This window comes from Chiloscyllium punctatum, chromosome 22 (assembly GCF_047496795.1).
Source record: "Chiloscyllium punctatum isolate Juve2018m chromosome 22, sChiPun1.3, whole genome shotgun sequence".
Taxonomy (NCBI): Eukaryota; Metazoa; Chordata; class Chondrichthyes; order Orectolobiformes; family Hemiscylliidae; genus Chiloscyllium; species Chiloscyllium punctatum.
Genome location: NC_092760.1, coordinates 41,851,116 through 41,876,297, shown reverse-complemented (window position 1 = coordinate 41,876,297; position 25,182 = coordinate 41,851,116). Strand labels below are relative to the sequence as shown.

The 25,182-nt window shown below is 41.1% G+C and overlaps 1 protein-coding gene across 2 annotated transcripts in view; it reads left to right on the top strand.

Moving 5' to 3' along the window:
• The first annotated feature begins 5,665 nt into the window (after positions 1-5,665).
• The window catches only part of LOC140493572 (acyl-CoA (8-3)-desaturase-like), a 46,567-nt gene continuing 27,050 nt past the window's right edge, over positions 5,666-25,182 (top strand). For both annotated transcript variants that reach the window (XM_072592151.1, XM_072592152.1), the window contains exons 1-6: positions 5,666-5,952; positions 13,581-13,691; positions 14,260-14,457; positions 15,947-16,048; positions 17,401-17,529; positions 19,275-19,335. In XM_072592151.1, the coding sequence (XP_072448252.1) occupies positions 5,782-5,952; positions 13,581-13,691; positions 14,260-14,457; positions 15,947-16,048; positions 17,401-17,529; positions 19,275-19,335 (772 nt within the window). In that variant the 5' untranslated portion in view covers positions 5,666-5,781. The remainder of the gene's footprint in view (positions 5,953-13,580; positions 13,692-14,259; positions 14,458-15,946; positions 16,049-17,400; positions 17,530-19,274; positions 19,336-25,182) is intronic.

Genomic DNA, 25,182 nt, shown 5'->3' with positions numbered 1-25,182 from the left:
ACCTCACAAATGCATCACAATGGTTCAAGCTGCTAATCAAGGTCAAAATTCCTAAGCTTGAACTGCTTCAGCTGATAGCACTCCTGGCATGTGTCATTTTTCAGGACATTGCAGTGTTTTGGAGATTCCACATAAAACAGGATGTACATCTTTGAGCTCTGAGATGCCCTGTCATACCTAACTATACCTAGGAGAAATAAACTAAAGGCAGAAACATATGCCAACTATTCATGATTGTTATCCAGGTCTTGCTGCGTGGAGATATGGTCATCAATGAAACCAGCATCTACAGAAAAACAACACATTTGGACCAAATACTCAACTACAGAAGCAATTATCCCAACATCAACAAGCGAAGCCGCATTAGGACATTATTTCAATGAGCCACCACACATCGAGGAACTATGAACAGCAGAAGAAAATTACCTATATGGCATGTTCTAAAACCCAATAAACACAGTCCACCAATTTCTCAGCAACAAACCTAAACAAGCAGACAAAATTTGCCCAGAGACCCTAGCCACTTTACTCTACATCAAAGGCATCTCGGAAAAGACTGCCAGACTACTCAGACCTCTTGGCGTCATGGTAGCCCACAAACCCACCAACACACTAAAACAGCAACTAATGAACTTAAAAGACCCTATACAGACAACAAGCAAAACAAACATCATTTATAATTTTTCGAACAAGATGGCATACGTTTTAAGGATATGCAGCTTTGTATAATTCCAGAAATAATCAGTAATTTATTACATTAGAAAGTTTCTCTTGACATGGATCACACCATGTAACTCAAAACAGAAACATTGTTTATAGTTTATAGTTTATAGTCTGTCTTATAAAATGAAAGGGGACTAAAAAAAATGAGAATTTATACATAAAGTTAAAATATAACATTTTTAATCTCTGAAGTCAAAGCCACGGGAAACCAAGCAGTTGATAATTTTGTAATAGAAACATTACCAATTCAGTAATACATTGTGCTCTTGACATTTACTAGCAGATTTGCCTGGTTGAAAATGTGGATGTGCTCAGATGGGTCTAATGTACACCAGGAAAAAACTGGGGCTGCTATCAACAAGCAAAGCAGAAGGGCCAATAGGGCTTGGTGAAGGTCCACTGAAAAAGAAAACTAATTAAAACACTGCAGTAAACTTATACCACTGGCAGAGAATAACCTGCTGGGTGACAAAAAAAAGACTTGAAAGGAACAAGGGTGATTGTAGGCTGCATGTTACTTGAGGAATAGAATGGTCTAATTGGTCTGCCATTGCACAAGGTGACACATGCCTATTTTCATCTTCAGCTACCATGTCCCTTGATGAGAAATAAGATGAAGAAGCACAACAAGCATTGGGTACATGGGCAAGGTATGTAAGTCTAAATGGAAACCTCAGATTCAATGTTAAATAAGTGAGACACTGGAGCTTGGGGATGACCAGTGTGATACAAACAATGTTCTGGGATGGTCATGAGCTGGATACAGGAAAAGAACCTGATCCCTGAAAACTAAACACCTTATTTTTGCTTCGGTGGTAGTTTTGTCCTACTCAATATGTTTTATCTACATAATTCTAGAAAACATTGATAATTTTAGAAAATGAATCTTTAAAGCATTTAAATAGCATTTGTTAGTACAACAATCATTAAACATAGACAAAATACGGAGTTGTGTTTAACATTTATGTGCTGATATCACCATCAGTAAAATTCAGTCAGAAATTAATTAATGATATACTAATAAAATAAAACTGAGTTTGTCCTTCTGCATATATGTCTTGAGGCTAAGAATTCCTATCCTGTTATTCTACACCAATAGAATGTCTTTTTTTTTCTTTCATTCACTCCATTTACCAAACAGTGATCCAATTCTCTCTTCATTTGCTTCTCACTCTTTTCCTGAATTATAAGTTTGATTTAATAGCAGTCAGTCATGATACATGGCCAGTCTAATAATAGCACTAATTAAATGCATTACCATTATAGACATGGGACCAACCCAGGTTGGAGTCAGGAAGGAACATGAGTTTTCAATAATTTTCAGATTTCAAGGAGGCCAATAAGGTAAGGTTTCAGACTATAATGTTCATGTTTTGACAATTTGATATGGTCACGTTGCCAATTAAAGTCAGGCTTAAATATGACCTTACACAAAACTATACAAATTTATACTTAAATTGTCTGTCTGAAAGAGAAATTAGGGAGGAATATAGAAATTATGGAAGCACTATGCAATTAACATCATGGGCAATTACATGGTTAGTAACTCAGCCACATAAACTAGAAAGCCCCTGGTCCGAGGTTCATGCTAACATCACTTAACTGAAACATGATTTGGAGATGCCGGTGTTGGACTGGGGTGTACCAAGTTAAAAATCACACAACACCAGGTTATAGTCCAACAGGTTTAATTGGAAGCACACTAGCTTTCGGAGCGACGCTCCTTCATCGGGTGATTGTGGAGGGCTCGATCGTAACACAGAATTTATAGCAAAAATTTACAGTGTGATGTAACTGAAATTATACATTGAAAAATTGATTGTCTGTTAAGTTTTTCATCTGTTAGAATACAGTGATAGTTTCATTTCTTTCATGTGTAAATCACAAAACCCTTTTTTTAAAGTTGCATTCTCGGGTTAGCTATTAACAATGGTGATAGCTAGACAATATGTTGAAGATGTTAGCCCCCGTGTTCTCTGTCTATGACCTGATGTTTAGATTGATTCTAATCTAAAAAGTGAGATAACAGAGTTTTACATAAATTCATGCAGTTTTTCAGTTCAGAGTTCTACATGAATGTATGCAGTTTTTGAGCAAATTGCAATGTAACTCTGCAAGTACAAATTCACCCCACAAAATATATGTGTGCATGTGGGTCTTTGTCTGTCTGTGTGTGTCTGTCTGTCTGGGGTGGGGGTTGTGAGTGTGAGAAAGTGTGTGTGTGTGTGTGTAGTGAGTGCAGTGTCTTAAGTTTGTGATGGGGTGCATGTGTGAGTGTGGGAGTGTGTGTGTCTATAAGGGTGTGTGTCTATAAGGGTGTGTGTGGGTGTCTGTGTGCGTGTCTGTGTGTATGTAAGAGTGTATGTGTGTAGGAATATCTGTGTGTGTGTGTGTAGTGCAATGGTGATCACCTGTAATGTGACATGAACCAAAGGTCCCAGTTGAGGCCCTCCCTATGGTAACCGAACTTAGCTATCAGCCTCTGCTCGGCCACTTTTCTCTGCTGCCTGTCCCGAAGTCCACCTTGAAGGAATGTCACCCGAAGGTCCGAGGCTGAATGTCCTGGACCACTGAAGTGTTCCCCAACTGGGAGGGAACCCTCCTGTCTGTTGATTGTTGTGCGGTGCCCATTCATCAGTTGTTGAAGCCTTTGCTCAGTTTCCCCAATGTACCATACCTCAGGGCATCCTTGCCTGCAACGTATAAGATAGACAACGTTGGCTGAGTCACATGAGTACCTGCCATGTACAAGGTGGGAGGTGTCCCCACGCGTAATGGTGGTAGCTATGTGCACAATCTGACACGTCTTTCAGAGTCCACCGTGACAGGGTTGTATGGAGTTGTCCTGAGAGCCGGGCAGTTTGCTATGAACAATGATCTGTTTGAGGTTTGGCGGTTGTTTAAAGGCAAGTAGTGGAGGTGTGGGGAAGGTCTTGGTGAGGTGCTCATCCTCATTGATAATGTGTTGCAGGTCACGAAGAATATGGCGTAATTTTTCAGCCCCTGGAAAGTACTGAACAATGAAGGTACCCTGTCAGTTGCAGCACCTGTCTGTCTCCTGAGGAGGTCATTACAGTTCCTTGCTGTGGCAGGTCGGAACTGGCGGTTGATGAGTTGAGCATCGTACCCCGTTCTTGTCTAGCTATCACCATTGTTAACAGCTAACCCGAGAATGCAACTTAAAAAAAAGTTTTGTGATTTACACATGAAAGAAGTGAAACTATCACTGTGTTCTAACGGATGAAAGGCTTAACAGACAATCAATTTTTCAATGTATAATTTCAGTTACATCACACTGCAAACTTCTGCGATAAATTCTGTGTTACGATCGAGCCCTCCACAATCACCTGATGAAGGAGCGTCGCTCCGAAAGCTAGTGTGCTTCCAATTAAACCTGTTGGACTATAACCTGGTGTTGTGTGATTTTTAACTTTTAACTGAAACAATGTGGCTCAGTTTTTAGCATCCCTGAGTTAAGGAGGAGCGATCTTATTCTTGATCATTATCTAGTCATTATTTCAGAAAATGATCATTCGATTTGATTGTGATGACTTTCAGAATTAAGTTGACTGATAGTAAGGGGGAAATGCTGAACAGAGGGAAACAAGAAAATTTAAATGAGGTGCCTTGTAAATAACATTTGGAAAGCAGGAACAAGAGAATCACGGCATTTTCTTTATTTTAGTAATCACCAGCACCTTGTTAAAGAAAGGAATGCAGGGAGAACATTGTCATTTAAACTCAGAAAAGTGACATTAGTAACTTCAAACCTTAACGACGTCCTGCACTGTCTTGCAATGTGAGCCGAATCTGCCTCAATTTTTAGAGGCAGCAAGGGCGACTACCATTTGCCGTATGAGCCTTTTAAAACATCACACCACAGGAAAATACGTTTCGTTTATTTTGGCTTTTCATTTGTACATTTGTCACTTATTACTGCTGATTATCCCTTAAGCATGGATCTAATCCTGTATTTTGTCTCCGGTTGATTGCTCACCTTATTTGTCCATTTCTTTTCCTCACCGTTGCGCTACCAAGTCATCCAACCTGTCAACGCCTTCCATGCAATTTGTGCGTTAGTTCTCCCTTCCCCACCCCCACTTCTCCAAAGTGCATCCTTTTTTTCCCCCCATCATTACTCAATGCCTGTCTTTGTTGAAAGGTTATCCACCTTAAACATTAAAATGTAGTTTTCTGTTTTTGATTTACGGCATTTCATTTTGATATCAATTTCCAACGTTTAAACACGTTGTTCTTCAACCACAAAACCTTGTGACTAATAATTTGTTATTAGTTTTGTTCGATGGTGACTTTTCTCACTGATTTCTGACACCTGTAAAGCCGGGGTTTTTTTTTTGGAATTTTCCTTTGACAAATTGGCCGGTGCGTTGAATTTACATTCTGAACCTTTGCCACGTTTCAGAGGAATGTGGAGAGATTAACTGAAGTCTTCTGCAAAAGTGAGTAAGAAATAAATAGTTGACTTCTTTTTGTGCTGATGGAGGCGGGAGTTAAAGGCAGATCGTAGCCTTAAAGTCTTTGCATCTTTATCGTCCTGAAGAGCTAGTGGACTCAGTTTCCTCACAAACTGTGCCTTGTTTGATTCTTTTATGCAACAGACAAAAGTACATCATTCCCTTCCCTCACCCTCTCGGTGAATCTGCTGTCCGTGCAGTGACCAATGGAAAAACCGCGTGAGGGGAGACCCGTTACCAGATGTTCCAATAGCATTTGGCATGTGGGGAATGGGCACCTCCTTTAGCCAATAGGATGTGAACATGGTTTGATTACCGCCTCAGAAATTCACCAATAGCAGCGTGGGAACCTGCAAGTGTGATTGACAGATGCATGAACCAACCACTCTGGAATGTAGTTGTGATTGATGTGAACACTATCCAATGGGTGGCGGAGGGGCGGGATCCCAGCGCCAGTTGTATGTGGTTCTGAAACTGGGGAGAAAGCCAGGTACAAGAGAGCGGCCTCGAGGGAGATGTAGACCGGGCTTCAGCGCATCACTCCCGGACTGAGATACGTGCCGGCCGGGCAGTGAGGAAAGTGATGGAGTGTGGTCTGGACAGGTTCTTCACCTGGGAGGAGGTGCAGAAGCACTGTACCCGCAACGACCGCTGGCTGGTGATCCACAGAAAGGTCTATGATATCTCAGAGTTCAGCAAAAGGCACCCGGGAGGCGCCCGAGTAATCGGGCACTACGCTGGGCAGGACGCTACGGTAAGGTTGGAGCATTGACAGCAATGAGGGTGAAAGAGAGAGGTCTCTCTCCACACAATCACTCAGCAGTAGGGAAAACGAAATGAGTGAGGGACAACCAGAGACCGACGAAATCTCAAATAGTACCAGCCAAGTTCCCGAGGATCTTTGTTCTAAAGCTGATGGAGTGGAGTTGCTTTGTTACTATTAATCCATGATCAGAGACAGTGAGTAATGCAAGGAAAAAACACAGATCACTCATTGACATGTCATTGCAGAGTGTCCTTCACGTATTGGATCTTTCTGTAGGGCTCCAAGCAGCAAAGTTGCTTTATTATCAGACCGGCTTTGTTGTGATCTAAACCATAATGGGCAATATGCATTGACTAACGAGTTCACGCTTAACAATAAACCCGAAATCATCTTCATAAAAGATCAGATGGTATGGCCAGCCCATTCCCTGCTGTCCAGAGAAAGCGAGCACTGCAGATGCTGGAGATCAGACTCATGGTGTGTGGTGCTGGAAAAGCACAGCCGGTTAGGCAGCATCCCAGGAGCAGGAGAGTCGACGTTTTGAGCGAAAACTCTTCATCAGGAGTGGGAGAGGGGGTGGTGGTGGTGGTGGTGGTTGGGGGGAATGCCCAAGAGGACTGAGAGAGGGAGGTGGGGCTATGGGGGAAAGTAGCTGGGAATGCTTAGGTAGATGAAGGTGGACGGTGATGGTGATAGGTCAGAGCAGGGGGTGGAGTGGATAGAAGATGGACAGGTTAGGTCCATGCCCCCCACCAACCCACTGTCCACTCCCAGCACCTTCCCTTGCCACCGCAAGAGGTGTAAAACCTGCGCCCATCCAAGGCCCCAAACGATCCTTCCACATCCAGCAGAGATTTTCCTGCAGCTCCACACACATCATCCATTGTGTCTGTTGCTCCCGATGTGGTCTCCTCTACCCCCCCCCCCACCTTCATCTAGGTAAAAACAAGGACTGCAGAGGCTGGAGATTAGAGTCAAGGTTAGAGTGGTGCTGGAAAAGCACAGCAAGTCAGGCAGCATCCGAGGAGCAGGAAAATCGACGTTTTGGGCAAAAGCCCTTCATCCCCCACCTTCATCTACCCATCGCATTCCCAGTTATCTTCCCCCATAGCCCCACCTCCCCTCCCATTTATCTGTCAGCCCTCTGGGGTATTCCCCACATTCCAGATGAAGAGCTTATGATCAAAACATCGATTCTCCTGCTCCTCGGATGCTGCCTGACCAGATGTGCTTTTCCAGCAGCACACTTTTTGACCCTGTTTTCCGGAGGCAGACTTCACTGTCACAAACATTACTGATCAATGATTGAAGTAAGATTCATTTTGACTGACTGTCACAGGTCAATAATCATAATCAGGGAGTGTGATCATCTGAAATTATTGTACCAAATGTGATTAACATTTACTGATGGAGAATCAAAACAGAATAAAAGATCGATGAATCTTAAAGAGACAGATTGATAATCACATCATACAAACCAACAATTGGGAGAAAAAGTGATCTCAGTTCAGTAACATCAGGATAATGATCAACAATTAAAGAATGTTCTTAGTGTCAATCAAAGAAAAGTATAAATCAATGTTCTGGGAGCGTTCACAGAGAAATAATTAAAAAGTACTGAATTATGAAGATCACTTATCAACAATTAAAAAGTTATGTGAGAATGCAGAATTATTACAATAAGGCTGAGCATAAGATTCAAGACTCAAGCAATACATATAAAAACTTGGAAAGTATCAAACGTTTAGTTGGTACATGACTTGGCCATCCAGAGCCTTAGGATCAGCATTGTGGAAACTGATAAACCTCTACTGTAGACCCTCTGAAACTGAGGAGCCATTAAATAGATGTGTGATATCCTCAACTGCACTGCGGCTACTTAGAAGAACTTCTGGAGTCCTCAAGAGTGTCCTTTTACCACACATCCAATGATCCCACATCTAAAGTAATTCCCAGAGATTGGGTGACAGCTTGAAGTCAGCCTACCTCTCATCAGACCTGGTAATGAGGAAAACGTTTCATATTGAGCTTGCAGGTCATTCCCATGTAGATTTGTTTCCAAAGAGCCAGTGGTGAAAAGTATTGAAAAATCGAAACAAGTTGAAAAATAGTAACTATGACATCTGATTTCTCTGGAGGAATTCTTTGCAATATGACATGTCATGTTAAGAATATAGATATTTTTCAGGACTTTGAATTGTTTGGTGTTTGTATGTCCAATAGCATTATTCTTTTCAAGGTCTGATTTAACCTCATTAGTATTTGTGTAAATAATTCAAATACTGAGGCAGTGCAATATTCTTCCACGAATTAGCAGGGATAGAAAACAAGTTCTGCATTTTTGCACACGAGCTCCTCAAGTTGTACCCTCAAGTTTATTTCAGAAGAAATTTTAGCTCTTTTTTAAAAATCTACTTTGGTAAAGTTTTCTTTGGAGGCAAGTGTCTGACTTAGAGTTACTCTTAAACGTACTGGTAGGTCATGTTCTAGCTGTTTCCCATCCACAAAATTTTGAGTTTGGCTTAAGCATTGATATTATTAAGGGGGAGGCATGATGATATGGTCTTTGCAAACAAGTTTCCAATAGTACATGCTATGATTCCAGTTCTGTTCATCTTTTTTTGTGATGTCCATCTCTTGATTTGGAGATGCTGGTGTTGGACTGGGGTGTACAAAGTTAAAATCACACAACACCAGGTTATATTCCAACAGATTTATTTGGAAGCACTTGCTTTCAGAGCGCTGCTCTTTCACCAGTTGGTTAAAGTCATCTTTTGAAGCCAAGCAGATGACATCTGCTTGCATGAATGTGCTGGAGAGCATTGGAGGTGAATACTTCATGAAAATCATAAAATATTCAGTTATTATAGATGTCTAAGGCAGTCCATTCTTCTAGACCTTAAATATATCCAGCTTATTGAATAACATTACCTGGAATTGTCTGTCTTAAAACATATCTCTGTAGCAGTAACAACTCATCAAAGTAATATTCGCAAAACTTCAATGCACTCAAGTCAGGAAACACAGCTGCTGTATACTTCTTTTGGAAGCTGTTTTTCATACAGGTTGGAAAAGAAAGAATTTTGTTACAAGTACTGCTATGTGATCTGAAACTTGTCTAACCTTCAAAGACTGCTCGATTGAAAGAACAATTGTTCCCAGAATTCGATAGTTTGGCAGTATGTAGTTACAGCTCAGAAATGATCCAGGAGAGTAACTACCTGTAAAGGAGTGCCTCTTTCCTGGATTGGATGTAAATACCAAACTAGCTTTTTCTTCTGTTTGCTTATAGCTCTCATGGAGCATTCAGATCTTAAAAGAATGAATCCGTTTTATGAATATGAAAGACTAAACTCAGTTCTGGTCATATTTGTCCTGCTTTCATGAAACACTATGTACTCTGTAGTTGTTCAATGGAGAATGACAGAGGATATCTCCCCCCATTCTGAGGTGGGACCTGCCTGTATCTATGCCACTTCCAGTTTGTTAATTCTAATTTTTGATATGTATGGTGTTTGGTGAAGCAGTTTAGAACCCTTTACAGTACGACCTGTCTGGTGGTTTATGTGCTACTCTAAGATTCCTTATTAATCATTGTGCTTCTCTATTAGAAATTTGAATATTAGCAACTAGAATACTATGAAATACATTAGAAATTCTGGTATTGAGACTGGCTCTAATACAACAAGGGGTACATCGGCTTCCAAGAGATCAATTGTGTTAGGGAATTCTGTAGTCCAAGGTACCGACAGACGTTTCAGTGGTCAGCAGCGATAAAGCAGAATGGTGTGTTGCTTCCCTGGTGCCAGGATCAAAGATGTCTCAGAGAGGGTGCAGAATGTTCTCACGGGGGAGAGAGGCCAGCAAGAGGTCATTGTCCACAAAGTTCCAAAACAATGCAACAGCATATGAAACGGTAATTGCTGCTCATGAAATTCGAGGAATTACATAAATGATTTGGATGCGAGCATAAGAGGTACAGTTAGTAAGTTTGCAGATGACACCAAAATTGGAGGTGTAGTGGACAGCGAAGAGGGTTCCCTCAGATTACAACAGGATCTTGACCAGATGGACCAGATGAGCTGAGAAGTGGCAGATGGAGTTTAATTCAGGTAAATGCGGGGTGCTGCTTTTTGGGAAAGCAAATCTTAGCAGGACTTATACACTTAATGGTAAGGTCCTAGGGAGTGTTGCTGAACAAAGAGACCTTGGAGTGCAGGTTCATAGCTCCTTGAAAGTGGAGTCGCAGGTCGATAGTATAATGAAGAGGGCGTATGGTGTGTTTTCCTTTATTGGTCAGAGTATTGAGTACAGGAGTTGGGAGGTCATGTTGTGGCTGTACAGGACATTGGTTAGGCCACTGTTGGAATATTGCATGCAGTTCTGGTCTCCTTCCTGTCGGAAAGATGTTGTGAAACTTGAAAGGGTTCAGAAAAGATCTACAAGGATGTTGCCAGGATTGAAGGATTTGAGCTATAAGGTGAGGCTAAACAGGCTGGGGCTGTTTTCCCTGGAGCGTCAGAGGCTGAAGGGTGACCTTATAGAGCTTTACAAAATTATGAGGGGCGTGGATAGAGTAAATTGGCAAAGTCTTTTCCCTGGGGTGGGGGAGTCCAGAACTAGAAGGCATAGGTTTAGGGTGAGAGGGGAAAGATATGAAAGAGACCTAAGGGGCAACTGTTTTACACAGAGGGTGGTATGGATATGGAATGAGCTGCCAGAGGAAGTGGTGGAGGTTGGTACAATTGCAACATTTAAGAGGCATTTGGATAGGTATGTGAATAAAAAGGGTTTGGAAGGATATGGGCCGGGTGCTGGCAGGTGGGACTAGATTGGGTTGGGATATCTGATCGTCATGGTTGGATCGAAGGGTCTGTTTCCATGCTGTACATCTCTATGACGTTATGACTCTATGACTCGAAATGTATTTTGTTACTAAACACTGAGATACCCTGATACAATTAGTAGCTCAAAATACTGTAGTTTGTTTATAAGTCTTTTAAAATGAGGTTACTTGAAGATATTGAAGACTGCAGATGCTGGAAAGTCAGAGTCGATAAAATGTGGAGTTGGAAAAAGTACAGCAAATCAAGAAGCATCAGAGGGACAGGAGAGTCAAAGTTTCAGGCAAGACCATCATTAGGACTCAAATGAGGTTACTGTACAAGTGGAGGATTGGACACTTATTTAAAAGCTTCTTTTTTCTAATAGACATGTTTCTAACTGCAGCATTAAATCTGGACTAGATTGCCACTCAAATAGGTCACTGAATATGTTTTGGTGCAAAGTGAAAAGTAATTATATTCTACCATTGTGCTCTGGTTCCTGGAAAATTTAAGTTTTGTGATTTTGCAAGTGTGTCTTAGCAAGAGAGTGAACTGAAAAGTTAAGCATTGCAACTTCAAGAGCAATTTGTGTTAATTTTCCAAGAAACATAACCTGTTCCCTGCCCTCCTGTTACTATATGGTGTTTTGTTTTTCTGGGTGGTTTGTATGAAATTTCTGATAATTTAGAATTGTGACAGTTGCTTTGTGTATATTTGTATAGTTCCTGTTTATACAGCTCCCCCTTACCCCAATGCAGTTGTACAAATCACCTTTTTATTGAAGTGAATAAATCAATCAGTTTTAATATGTAATTAACTAGAGCCCCTTGTGTAGTGGAATTTCTGAAATAACCATTAGCATTTTATTAGGATCTGACAGTATTTTTAAAATTGCACATGCATTGAGTAATTTTTCAGGTCAAGTATATTTTTTTTTCTTTATGCATTCATGGGATGAGAGCATTGCTGGCTAAGCAACATTTGTTGCCCATCCCTAATTGTTAGTCAACTACATTGTTGTGGATCTGGAGTCACGCGTAGGCCAGACCAGGTAAGGATAGCAGTCTCCTTCTCTGAAGGATATTAGTGAACCAGATTTTTTTTCCCCAACAATTGATAATTGATTCATGGTCATCATTAGATTCTTAATTCCAGATATTTATTGAATTCATATTCCACCATCTGCTGTGGCAGGATTAGAACACGGGTCACGTGCAAATTTATCTCGGTCTCTGATTTAACAGTCCAGCAATAATACTACTAGGCCATTGCCTCCCTTAAATTTTGTTGTCCTTAAAAATTGAATGAGAAACAATTTATTCAAGTTTTTCACAGGTTACAGTTAGTTCCCATTGAGATTGGTATTCACAGCACTGTTGGAGCAGCCTGCCAATTACTTAATGATTTTAAAAAATATCTTCAATTTATTTGCTCGCATTGATAAGGCGGAGATTGAGGTTTTGAAATATGTCAACCATTTTAAACATACGGCAACCTCCCAGATCCTGCAGACCTGTCAAGGAGCAATACTGAAGACAGAGTGTGAGATGGAGTATGGCAGGTTGTAATCCTGTCTTCAAACAATGGTTCAGAGAAGGTTTACTAGATTAGCATGTGGAATGAGCAGATTACCATAAAAAGAAGGCTAATTAGAGAGGGCCTGTATCCTTTGAAGTTTAGAATCATCAGAAGTGACTTAATTATTACACATATGGCCTCAAGGACATGATTGGTTGAATGTGCAAAGAAGTTTTCCCACCAGTGGGAGAATCTGAAAGTAGGGGTCATAATTTAAAAATAAGGAGACACTTTATTTAGGACAGACATGAGGAAAGAAATTTTCTCTGAAGGTTGAGAGTCTTTGGCATTCTTTTCCTCAAATAGCAGTGGGTTCTGAATTTTTAAATAGTTTTAAGCCACAGATAGATTCCTGATTATCAAGAGGGTGAAGAATTATCAGAGGCATGCACGAATGTAGAGTTAAGTTTAAAATCAGCTCAACCACAATTTTATTGAACTGTAGAGCAGGTAAGAAGGATGGAGTGCCGACTGTCCTTTCTTGTTTGTTTGTATATTTGTATTCTGAGCAGGACTCCGGACTATGGGACCTTATAACTAACTGAATATCTCACCCAGCTCCTGTCTATGTAGAGTGATGCCTTGCTACAAATAATATATTTCTCTGCTTTAGCCATGCAATGCTAAAATGCTTTTAACTGCAGTATGCTTGATGTAAGCAGTGTGCCCCTGTCTATTTTATGTTGTTGACTCCACTTATCACGAGATATGAGATTTAACTGTGACAAACTTAACAGGTTGCTAAATCTTCACCTTCAATTATTTCACTGTATTGCAATAAACAATCAGTGGTATGATCTGAGACCCAGTAAGGTGTATGTGGACTTATTAATTTCACTGTTCTTTCTGAAGGTGCTAGTCTTTTTTCAACTCTCTGTGCTGCCTTGGTGTTCCATTGTCATTTTAATTCCCTGAGTGCAGTGAATGCTGAATTCTTAAAAAAATAATTTGAGATGTGGATATTGTGACTAGGCCAGTATCCAGCATCCATCCCTAACTATCCTTGAGAATATGGTTGTGAGCCATCTTGTCCTCATGTCCAACTATACTCTTCTTAAGCAGAGTGATGTCCTGCATGATTGGATTTAAGCTTCCATTGTGGGTTTCCCTTTGTTTAAAAAATTCTGTATGTTGGAACATTTTCAAATCTTGCACAGACTTTACCACAAATAAAGAGCTTTACTCCAGATAACTACCGGTCTCTTCCTTTAGGATCCCTTCACTGCCTTCCACATTGATAAGACACTGGTGAGCAAGTATCTGAACTCGCTGTTGATTGGAGAGCTTGCTCCTGACCAGCCCAGCTTGGAATCTTGGAAAAGTGTGAGTACCATTTGCGGTCACTGTTCTGCAGAACAATCTGAGATTGCCTTCTCTAAAGAGAATAGCTTGATCGTTATTGGATGAGAATCATGATGTGTGCATTCCTACAATAGAATAGCAAGGATATTTGAGAAGTATTTTATTGTTTAAAGTGGTTTGGATAACTCTGAGGGGTTGAAATATGTATAAATACAAGTCCTCCTGCCTTTTATGTTGTTTCTATCACCATGAATTTCTAAGGAGGAAACTGCAGATGCTGGAGATCAGAGTCGAAGAGTGTGGTGCTGGAAAAGCACAGCCATACAGGCAACATCTGAGGAGCAGGAGAATCAACGTTTTGAATAAACAATTGCTATCCTGTTTAGACCAAAACAGATAATAGTTACCTACTTTAGACATTGTTCACAAGAATTTTGCTGGCATTTTTCTTTCCATACAAATTAAAAATGCAAAGCAGCACTAATTTCTCATTGTGCAATGATTCCTCAAAGTGAGATTCCACTCACACTGCTAAGCAGCATGTTTCTTTTTAAAACTCATGGTCTCTTTCTCTACTACACTGTCTCAGAAACTGATAACAGAGGATTTCCAGGAGCTGCGTGCACTTGTGGAAAAGACGAACCTCCTCAAGCCAAACAAGCTGTTCTTTGCTGGAATGCTAGCACACCTACTACTCCTTGATGCTGCGGCCTGGCTCACTCTATGGTATTTTGGTGCCTCCTTTGTCCCCTTTATGATCAGCACAGCTCTTCTGGCCATTGTGCAGGTGGGTTTGCAGTTATCATGCACATAACTAGGTAAATTCCTTCTGTAGGAATCTAATTGTCATGTTAGGTGGAACTATATAATACATGAAGTGGAAAATGTATCACTCGGTCTGACTATCTGTGTGTGCTACATAATCTTAACAAGCTACAGTCACCATGTTAGGTTCTTTTCCCGAGGTTTTACACACGAGATGCAATTCAAATACACCAACTTCTGCAAGCAGTTAAAGTTTATTAAAACCTTTACAAGCCAGGTGGCCCCCTTTGGCATACTTCACAGGCGTGCAAAATCAAATCAAAAGAGGCCCTGTAATGAAAACACATCGTCTTTATACAGGTCAGATGGTCATTTCTCACAGATACTTAGGCCACTCCTCCACAGTCACATGCCACTCAAGATAACTCCCAGCCTCACAGTCACATGTTACCCCAGGTACAATGATAGGATGAGATCATCCTCAGAGATAAAGCAAATGTAAATGCCCTAATCCTGGGGAATCGTTATGCAGATGATTTCCTGACTCAGTGATTCACCAAGACAATGTAGGTGTGACATACCTAGCTTCAGAGAATGGTTAGAAAGCATTTCTGAATGGAAGAGATTGAATGATAGTTTAATTTGATAATAGTAGGGGGAGTAGTAGCAAATGACTTTTAAATGGAATGGGGAGTCGTTCGCACTCCTGCATGACTGTTGGCCCCACCCAAAGACAGTACAGTTTAATCCTTTAATATTACATCAATGTCCAGAGAGATAGTATAATTTAATCTTTTAACATTATAACCAGTGAATCAAGTAGACACCAATTACCTTATGAACTGTCATAAATTATGTTTGATGAGTCAGTATGTTATTAGCAATTTCTGCATGTCCCAATTGGTAACTTACTCTAATATCTTCAGGTCTGGTTGTCTCTTTTCTTAAATCCTTCACAGGATGAGGGTGACACTGACCAAGCCAACAGTTATTACCTATCCCAGTTAAGTGTTAGTTAAGTGTTAATCCACATGCTATGGACCTAGAGTCTCATGTACTCCAGACCTGGTAAGGATGGCAGTTTCCTTCCCTAAATGGCATTAGAGAACTGACTGGATTTTTCCAATAAGCAACAATGGTTTCACAGTCATAATTAGATTCCTAATTCCAGATATTAATTGAATACAAATTCCAACATCTGCCATGGCATGATTTGAACCTGGGTTCACAGACCATCACTGGGGTCTCTGGATTTATAGTCGAATGATAGTACCACTAGGCCAGCATTTCCTCAACCAGCAGATTTCAGATTAGGCTGGACAAAGGTCAGATTCCAACATGGGATGTTCTACTCTCTGTGATTAGTGTAAGACTTACTTTAATCTTAAATTGGTATGGCTGAGACTGGCCAAGATAGCATGGATGTCCTAGTTGATGGGTATTGTTGCAATAACCTATGCAGTGCTCTTGGTATTAACTTCTAATGTGCTTTCTTATGATTTTGTTTGCAGGCACAGGGTGGTTGGCTACAGCATGACTTTGGGCACCTATCAGTGTTTAGCAAATCCAAGTGGAACCATATTGTTCACAAATTTATCATTGGTCACCTGAAAGTGAGTCACATTGTATTTGGAGTTTACTGGACTATCATGTTGCTAATCTACCAGAAATCCTGTATCAAACACAATCTCTTTCAGTAGTATGTGTCTCTCTAACTTCTCACTTCCTGTCCTGTGTTTGCTATCTCTGGCCCATCATTGCTTTCTTTTCTTTTCTCTTTATCTCTTCCTCCTCACATTTCCACCTGTCTTACACGTCTTTTTGATATTCAAGGCTGGGAACTTGTTTCAAGAAAGTTTGCCATAAAACATCTGACAAAATCATGCAATGAAACCTCAATGAAATTCCTGATTTATTTCTGCTCATCGCTCCCTGTTTCCATCTTATTTTCTATCCTTCATTGTCTGTTTCTGATCAGCTGCTGTTTGTTCTTTTTTATGTTGCCTTCCATATATTTGCATTTGTGTCTTCAGTGTGCCATTTTTCCTACTGTCTATCTTTCTTGAATGGTGACCCAGTCAATTCCATGTCAATGCCTGAAATTTTCTACGTACATAGATCCCATGCTAATTGTTTACACTGTACGCTTGTCCCACTCTAGTTTACATTATGGGACTTAAAGTACACCCCAGTTTACTCCATGACTTAAAGTACTACCAAATAATATACAGTGTCTCATTAACTTGTTTCAATTGGCTAAGCTTCATTGGCTGAGGCCAGATTTGATCCCTAATAGGTGGAGATCTCTCGATCTCAGCAGTAGGGGCATTGCAATTGGCCTCAGAACCCTTTTGGACTAGGAACAGAGAAGTTACTATGGTCTGGAGACTCTGAGGCTAATCAAATCATCCCTTGTGCCTTTCCAGATACATCTACTGAAACATTAGCTCGTCAGCTAGTTCAGTGAGGACAGGATATGATCGAGGTGTGATGACACTTGTCAACAAGGCTTGCATGTGATAACACCTGGGGGGCATTTGATGCCTGCAGAATCATACTCTGGGAAGAGCCAAAATCATGGAGAGAAAATTGTTATTCCCTTTTCTTTCTCACAGTAGAGAGAGGCCAATCCTCTAGGACACCAGTGTTAGGATTTGAGGGGGTAGGGGAGATTCAAAAGGAATTGATGCTACTGACTGTGTTAGTTCAGGTTGTGTGCTTGAATGACGTGTGCACTATTTTAAGATTCTCAGGGTGATTTCGGCCTTGACTGTTTTAAGTTGGCCTGATCATTTCTGTGCTGAAAATGTGTTGCTGGAAAAGCGCAGCAGGTCAGGCAGCATCCAAGGAACAGGAGAATCGATGTTTCGGGCATTAGCCCTTCTTCAGGAATCAGCTCTGATCTCCAGCATCTGCAGTCCTCACTTTATCCTGATCATTTCTGCCTCTTTTTCTCTGGTGATAGGGGGCCCCAGCCAGCTGGTGGAACCACCTCCACTTTCAGCATCATGCCAAGCCCAACTGCTTCCGCAAAGACCCTGACATCAACATGCATCCCATCTTCTTTGTCTTGGGAAAGAAGCTCCCAATTGAGGTAAGTCGAACACAGATGTTCAGTCAGCTGCTTGGCATCTTCCTGGCAGGACTTTTAGAAACTGTTGAGGTTAGTAGGATGCAGGCAGAAAGAATGAGGGACAACCTATAAGAATTACGTAGGAACTTAATTGTTATGAACAGCAAGATGGGGTGTCTGGGAATTGGGGTTATCGAGTGTGGCTGCAAATGGTTTTGAGGGAAGTATGTGCCTATGGACGGAGAGAGGGGTTCAAATATTCATGGTGGAGTGTAAGCAATGTCCAACGAAGGAAAGGTGATGGGGAATTTGGTCTGGATGGGTGCTTGAGAATAAGCAATTGTTGGGGAAGTGGTGCTCAGGATGGGGTGGGGTTGGGGTAGCATGAGCAGTACCTAGGGAGGAGGGGTGCCCAGAGTGAGGGAAGGGGGAATGGTAGTCAGTGGGATTGAGGTGGAGAGGGGAGATTAAAGGGGAGAGGGGAGATGTTTCCAGGTGAGAGGAAGAAGCAGCATGAGTGATGGCTACCAAATTCTCCAAGTGGTTCCACATTTAAAGCAACTACATTTCAGCACTTAGCTTCTGAGCTGCAACTTTGGAATTGGTATTTTAGACCTGATTTTCCTAACCCTTGGAAAATCAGGTTTGAGATGAGAGTCTCCCCTCTTGTACAATTTTGAGTATAGAAGAATTAAGGAATACAGAAATAGGGTGGAAAGGTAGGGTTTGAGGGAGAAGATTGGCTATGATCTTGGCTCAGTAGTTTGAAAAAAGCTTGAAGGGTCAAATGGTCTACTTCAAATTATGTTTGTCTGTTTAGTGTGAGACCTTGTATTTGCAGAGAGAAAGGCTGGAACAGTGTATGGGAAATTACATAGATGATCTCTGTATCTTAGCTGCCATTGTGAGATGCAGTATGTAATTCCTGCAGCTGGGACAGAGAATAGTTAGGCAGATTTAACAATTCCTAGGATTTCTGCGAGGGCAGCTAGACTTGCTTTAAATAATGTGAATGGAAACAAATGAGCTCGCTGTGCGTCTGTGTATATTTAACACCAGGTGCTGAAGGAGCACTAACTGAGAGTAAAGGCTTTTTCAACAGCACCTTCCAAACCAATGACCTCCATAATCGAGAAGATCAAGCAAAGTAACAACAGTAGCAAATGCAAGCTCCCTTCTCACGCCATTCTAAGTTAGACATATCTCATGGTAGCTTCACTGCTGCTAGAACTCTCTATGCAGTGATACTGAATTATCGCATTACATGGCAGCAATGGTTTGTAACCATTTTCAACTAATGATTAACACCCACATTCTGAGAGAGATTTTAAAAAATAATGAATTCATTTGGAAGTGCCTGGCTGAATAAAGCAAAATATGAAATATGGCCAGTTGCAGTTTTGTGGAGTCAAGGACTGTTTAGGGCACCCATTGTAGCCAGTAGTGGTGTGTCGTTTACAAAAGAACTGGGTTGGAAACCAATTTAAACACTGGGATAGATTTTATGAATTATGCTCCTGGCAGAGTGTGATGTATGTCATATTCTTGGACTTGGTTATCAGTGTAGCCCGTTGAATTTTAAAACTAACTGAATGACAAACAGTGACATGTACTGACTTCTAAGCCTGGATAGCCAACATTCACTTCCATCATATGAAGCTGTAACACCTGAAGCCCAAAATCATAATAAATTCAAAAGCCTTGATTTCATTATTGTGTGTGCGCAAAATGATAACTCAAACTTTTCTTTTTTTCCTTCAACCCAGGTGGGGATACAGAAGAAGAAGTATATGCCATACCAATACCAACATAAGTATTTCTTCCTGAGTAAGTCATTTGCATAGAATTATCCAGTATATATCAGTACAGTGCATGTGCATGCTAGTCACTTCAACTACCTCATAGTGGAGAATTCCACATACAAACCACTCCCTGAGTAATAATTCTTTTTAAAAAATCCTTAAATTTCTGGTAGGCTTATTAGTGGCTGTTTATTTTAGCCCCATCTGGTCTCTAATGTCTGCCTCATCAAACCCTTTAATAATCTTAAAGGCCTCTTTTGGCTCACCTCTTCAGTCATAAATTTCCTAGAAAAAAGACCTTTCCTTTAAAGTATTACCTCTCAGTTTTCGTGTAACACTTGGAGTTTTGTTCCCATCTGGTCGAGTATCTTCATTTTTTGCATAATGTATATAACAACTATTCATAGTACTCGAGTTTTTAATTATATTTTAATCAAGATTTTTGTATGGGTTTAACAAAACTTCTGTGTTTTCCAATTGTATTCCTCTAAAAGTGACCCCATATTTTGTTTTCTTTAAATGGATTTATTAACTTGTGTTGGTTATTGTACTGATTAGTGTAACTCTTTCCAATTCCTGCCAAATCTTCAGGTCTTTTATCCCATTTAACCTTGTTGTCCGTGTTGAAACTACCAAACTACAGCCCCTCTCTCTCTTATATTTGCCAATTATGCACCAATGTTGTAAGTTTATTAACACCTTTCAAATTTGCAAACCATGGTACATTTAGAAATAAAGATTGAAACACCCTTCACTGTGTATTTTCATTGCTGGTTTGAGTGTACCCAAAGCAGGACTTTGTTTTATAAGCTTTGAGTAAGTTTTGAAACAAGAATGAATGGCGACTAAAAATGAAACTCTGTTAGCTGTGAGTTTTGAGAAGATTTGTAGCTCAGGTTGAGGTTCTGGATGTAGGTTTGCTAGCTGAGCTGGAAGGTGCATTTCCAGACATTTTGTCACCCTACTAGGTAACATCTTCAGTGGGCCTCCGGGTGAAGCATTGCTGATAATTCCTGCTTTTGATTTATATGTTTGGGTTTATTTGGGTTGGTGATATCATTTCCTGTGGTAACATCATTTCCTGTGCTTACATAATTTTCTGTTCTTTTTCTCAGGGGGTGATAAATGGGGTTCTGGATGTAGGTTTGCTCACTCAGCTGCAAGGTTCATTTCCAGACATTTCGTCACCCTACTAGGTAACGTCTTCAGTGGGCCTCTGGGCAAAGCATTGCTGATAATTCCTGCTTTCAATTTATATGTTTGGGTTTATTTGGGTTGGTGATGTCATTTCCTGTGGTAACATCATTTCTTATGGTGATGTCATGTCCTGTTCTTTATTGCAAGGGGTCTAACACATCAAATTAGACCCCATCTACCACACCCTGTGAAAAAGAACAGGACATGACATCACCATAGGAAATAATGTCACCACAGGAAATGACATCACCAACCCAAATAAACCCAAACATATAAATTGAAAGCAGGAATTATCAGCAGTGCTTTGCCCGGAGGCCCACTGAAGATGTTACCTAGTAGGGTGACAAAACATCTGGAAATGAACCTTCCAACTCAGCGAGCAAATCTATGTCCCGATCTGTTAGCTGCTTCCCAAATGAATTCTTTCAGGACTTTTTTGTCTGCTCCTTCATTCTTGAGTCTTTTTCCCATGTCTGGGACTCAGTAATGATGTTTTGACTTGAATTATATGTTGTAGTAGTGCAGTATTTTCTCACTCAGGACAGCAATGTATGGTGGGGAAACTGAGCAGCCTTTGGTGTGAAGTTGCTCAAGGTTCTCTCCTCCTTAGAAGCTGTGTGGAACATGGCATGAAGGGCAAAGAATCGGATAGTGGCAGCAGGGAGATATGGACCACTTTTCTGCCACCTCAGAAATTAAGTTCTGGATGGGAATGTCCATGGTTGAGTTTTCTGATCCACCACCCTTCAGTAGTCAATCACCAACCATTTAAAGGTGCACTCCCACATTACTTCAGCTCCAGGCAAGAGAGAAAAAAAAAGAGCTGGCCTGCCAGTCCAGGAAAACAGTGCAGGGAGAGTGCCCATTATGGATAGGTCCTTCACTCTGCACTCAATTTTGCAATATCAAAGTTCTTGTCCTAGGGCATGGTGTGGCCTCTGAGGAACATCCCATTCCCTCACTTCAGACACCCTTCCACCCCCTCTCCCCACAGCTTCCCAAAACTGGAACCTGGCCCCTTGCAGCACTTGCTTTTCCTTCTGCTGATCCCTACCTAGATGTTCAGGGGGAGCTGTTGGCAGTAGCCATGAACACTGTTGCAGGGTCCTGGAAATCCCCGGCTCTGATTGGTCAATAGCTCCATATAGGTGGGGCTTCCTAGGCCATATTCACAATTCTAGTAGAAAGCCCTCAAAGCCAAAAGTAGACCATGGACCAGGGAACCCAGCCTCTGCAAAAACATTGTTATTTATTCTGGCACTCTATTTCTATTCATAGCAGGCTGGAACTTGCAAGTTTCAGTTCTTATCAAACTTTGGTTGTTCTATAGACACTGTTTTTAATGTTAATGTAAGATGAATTGGAAAGGGCACAAATTATAACCATTAAAAGTAGGAATTCCTTGTAATTTCACCAGGAAAAGACCCTATTATAAAATTGAACAGACCTGGATAAAAAGGCAAAGGGGATTTAACAATTGGGGATCCTTGCTTTGTTTGGCTGCACTGGAGTTACATGTCACTTCTCTGTTGGTTAAGCAGAAGACAAATTCCACACATTGGACAGATAAACTGTCGGTGTTTAATGATCAGATTAGAACAGTATGTCCTGTTGATGTTAAGGTTAAGGGAGTACAAGTAGCCCTTTACTGAGCAGTCTTTTTATTTAGTGCAACCATTTGAAACTAGGCAGAGTTTGATCTGTGTGAGTAATTAAAAATTAAAACAGCAAGAATTAGCATTCAGAGCTCCTGAGAAACCAGACCTGCCAGAGGACGCCATTGCTGTTTAGTGCTAGAATCACTCTTCGGAGCTCTGGTACCCTTTAGTCATCTCCAGTTCTGGCCCCAGACAATCTCACACTTAGTCTCTGTTATTTCAGATCTCCTGATGTATCTGGCTGTGGTGAGATTTCTTTCCCTCCTCATTGATTGGCCAGCTTCCTCTCCTGACTTCCCTGTAAATTAAGCTAGTGTTAAGACAGTGGATTTCCTATGTTTACCTCACAAAGACTGGAGCCTGTCAACCGTGTGAGATTTGCTCAGACATGCATTTGTTGTGTATTGATTAATTTCAGGGGCATGTACATGAAACTAGAAATGTGACAGAGCTTTTTATAAGCTATACACTGGTCTCTGCGCATGTTATCACTCAAAAGTCTGACTTTACAATCTGATGAGTTTATAACTTTTAGTATTGAATAAAGTTCTTTGTGCAAACATTTGATCTTTTTTTCTCCAGTTCTCTCCCTTTCTCCTGTCTCTGAATGCATTCACATTTTCTTAGTTTAGGTTCTGTGGTTATTTGGCTGGCCCATAGTGCTTTTACACATGTGTGAGCCAAGACTTTAACTGCCAGCATGCTGTTTGGCTATGGAGGGCATCACAATTGAGTATGATCTTGTCTTTACCCAGCATTGCTAACTATACAAGTGTTATTAGATGCTGAACAGGAGCTGGAAAATGTCTGATTCTCCACTCATTACAGCAGACACCCTGAAGTGAATTGTTTCTGCCCTGTATCTGAACAAATTCACCACAGACTGCAGTTTGAACATGCGATTTTGTTTTTTTTTTGGGGGGGGGTGGTTTGATGAGGGTAACCCTAAGCTTGGCAATGACTTTAACAATTGCAATACCTGATTACTATAGAACTATAGAAATGTTAGCGCATAGAAAAAGACTACTTAGCCCATTATGTCAGCACTGACTGAGGAAAAAAAGTAGGTAAAAACAATGACTGCAGATGCTGGAAACCAGATTCTGGATTAGTGGTGCTGGAAGAGCACAGCAGTTCAGGCAGTATCCGAGTAGCAGTAAAATCGGAAAAAAGTAACCATCTATCCTAATTCCACCCTCTGGCATCCCCAATCCATAGTTTGCCAGGCTCCAGCACATCAGGTGCAGATCTAGGCATGTTTGAATGATTGGAGGCTTGCTTCCTCCATCACTAAACCAGCCAGTGAACTCGAAGCACCCATCACCATCTGAGTGAAAAAAAACCTTTTCCTTGCTTTTCTACAAATCATCTTATATCTGTGACTTCCACTAGGGGAAACTGGTCTTCCATATCCACCCTATCCAAGCCCCTCATTATTTTATGCACCTCAATTAAGTCACCACTCACCCTCCTCTGTTCTAAGGAAAAGAACCCAGCCTATTCAACCTTTCTTCATATCTACAAATTTTCAAGCCCTAGCAACATGTGTACTAAAGCAACTTTGTCCTTCCTACAGTGACCAGAACTGTACACAGAACTCCAGCTGCGGACTAACCAGAATTTTAAACAGTTCCAGCATTTCATGCCTGCATTTGTATTCTATACCTCATACAGTAAAGGAAAGATTTAATGGAAAAGAATGCTTTCTTTACCACCTTTACCTACCTATTCTGCCACCTTCAAAGACTTGTGCAAAACACTCCAGAGTCTCTCACTTCCTCTGTCCCTCTCACTATCCCGTCATTCATTGTGCAATCCAGAGATAATAGGTTGGTCAGTCAGGGTGCTGTTGGGACATAGGTCAGGGAGACTGCTGCGCTGTATTTTCCTCAATGAGACAAAAGGAGGGATTGAGTATGATGGAAGTGGATGTAAGAGCAGCTAGTGTGATGTATGGTCTCCAATTAATAGATTCCCTACAGTGTGGAAACAGGATCTTTGGCCCAACAAATCTACACAAACCCTCTGAAGCGTATCCCACCCAAACCCATTCCCCGTTACTGTACATTTATCCCTGACTTAATACACCTAACCTACACCTCCCTGAACACTGTGGAGAATTTAGCATGGCCAGTTCACCTAATGTGCACATATTTGTGACTGTGGGAGGAAACCAGAGCACCTGGAGGAAACCCACGCAGCCATAGAGAGAATGTGCAAACTCCACACAGACAGTTGCCCAAGGTTGGAATTGAACCAGTGTCCCTGGTGCTGTGAGACAGCAGTGCTAACCACCGAGCCACCGTGCTGCCCACATGGCATAATTAACGATTAGGAAGTGCAAAGGACTGGACAGATGAGTAGTTAGGAGTATGAGCCCTTGAGGGTTAGGCTGTAAGCCCTTGAGTGAACATTGATGCATAGAATACTCGGAGTTATTGTCCCTGAGCCTTGGTGAGATGCCCGTATAGTGGCAGAGTTAGACCGAATCCTGGTGTTTGATGGTGAGGTAGCAGAGAGAAGATAATGGCACTTACCTTTGTGGCATTTAGAAGACCAAATTAACTATGTAACTGAGATGTTGGGTGTACCTTTCAGGGAATCTGTGGTAAGTGAGACAGAAATGTTCACTATTTGTGAGATCTTCCAGCTTCCACTCCTTTGGCACCATATTTAAAGCCCAGCTGCGTACATTCAGATGTTGCAAACTAGGAATGACCCCTCGCACTGCAGTGCTCAACACTAACAATGGAAAGGTTAGCCAGCTCCCCACAACAGTGGGTTCTATAGATGTTGATGGACAGGGTTTTGTTTTGTTTTGATTTGATTTATTACTGTCATATGTATTGAGATACAGTGAAAAGAGTTGTCTTGTGTGCTTTACAGGCAGATCGTACTATACAAGTGCATCAGGGTAACAGAGATCAGTATAGAGTGTTACAGCTGCTGAGAAGGTGCAGAGAGAGGTTAACATGAACGTTTAAGAGGTCCATCCAAAAGTCTGATAACATCAAGGA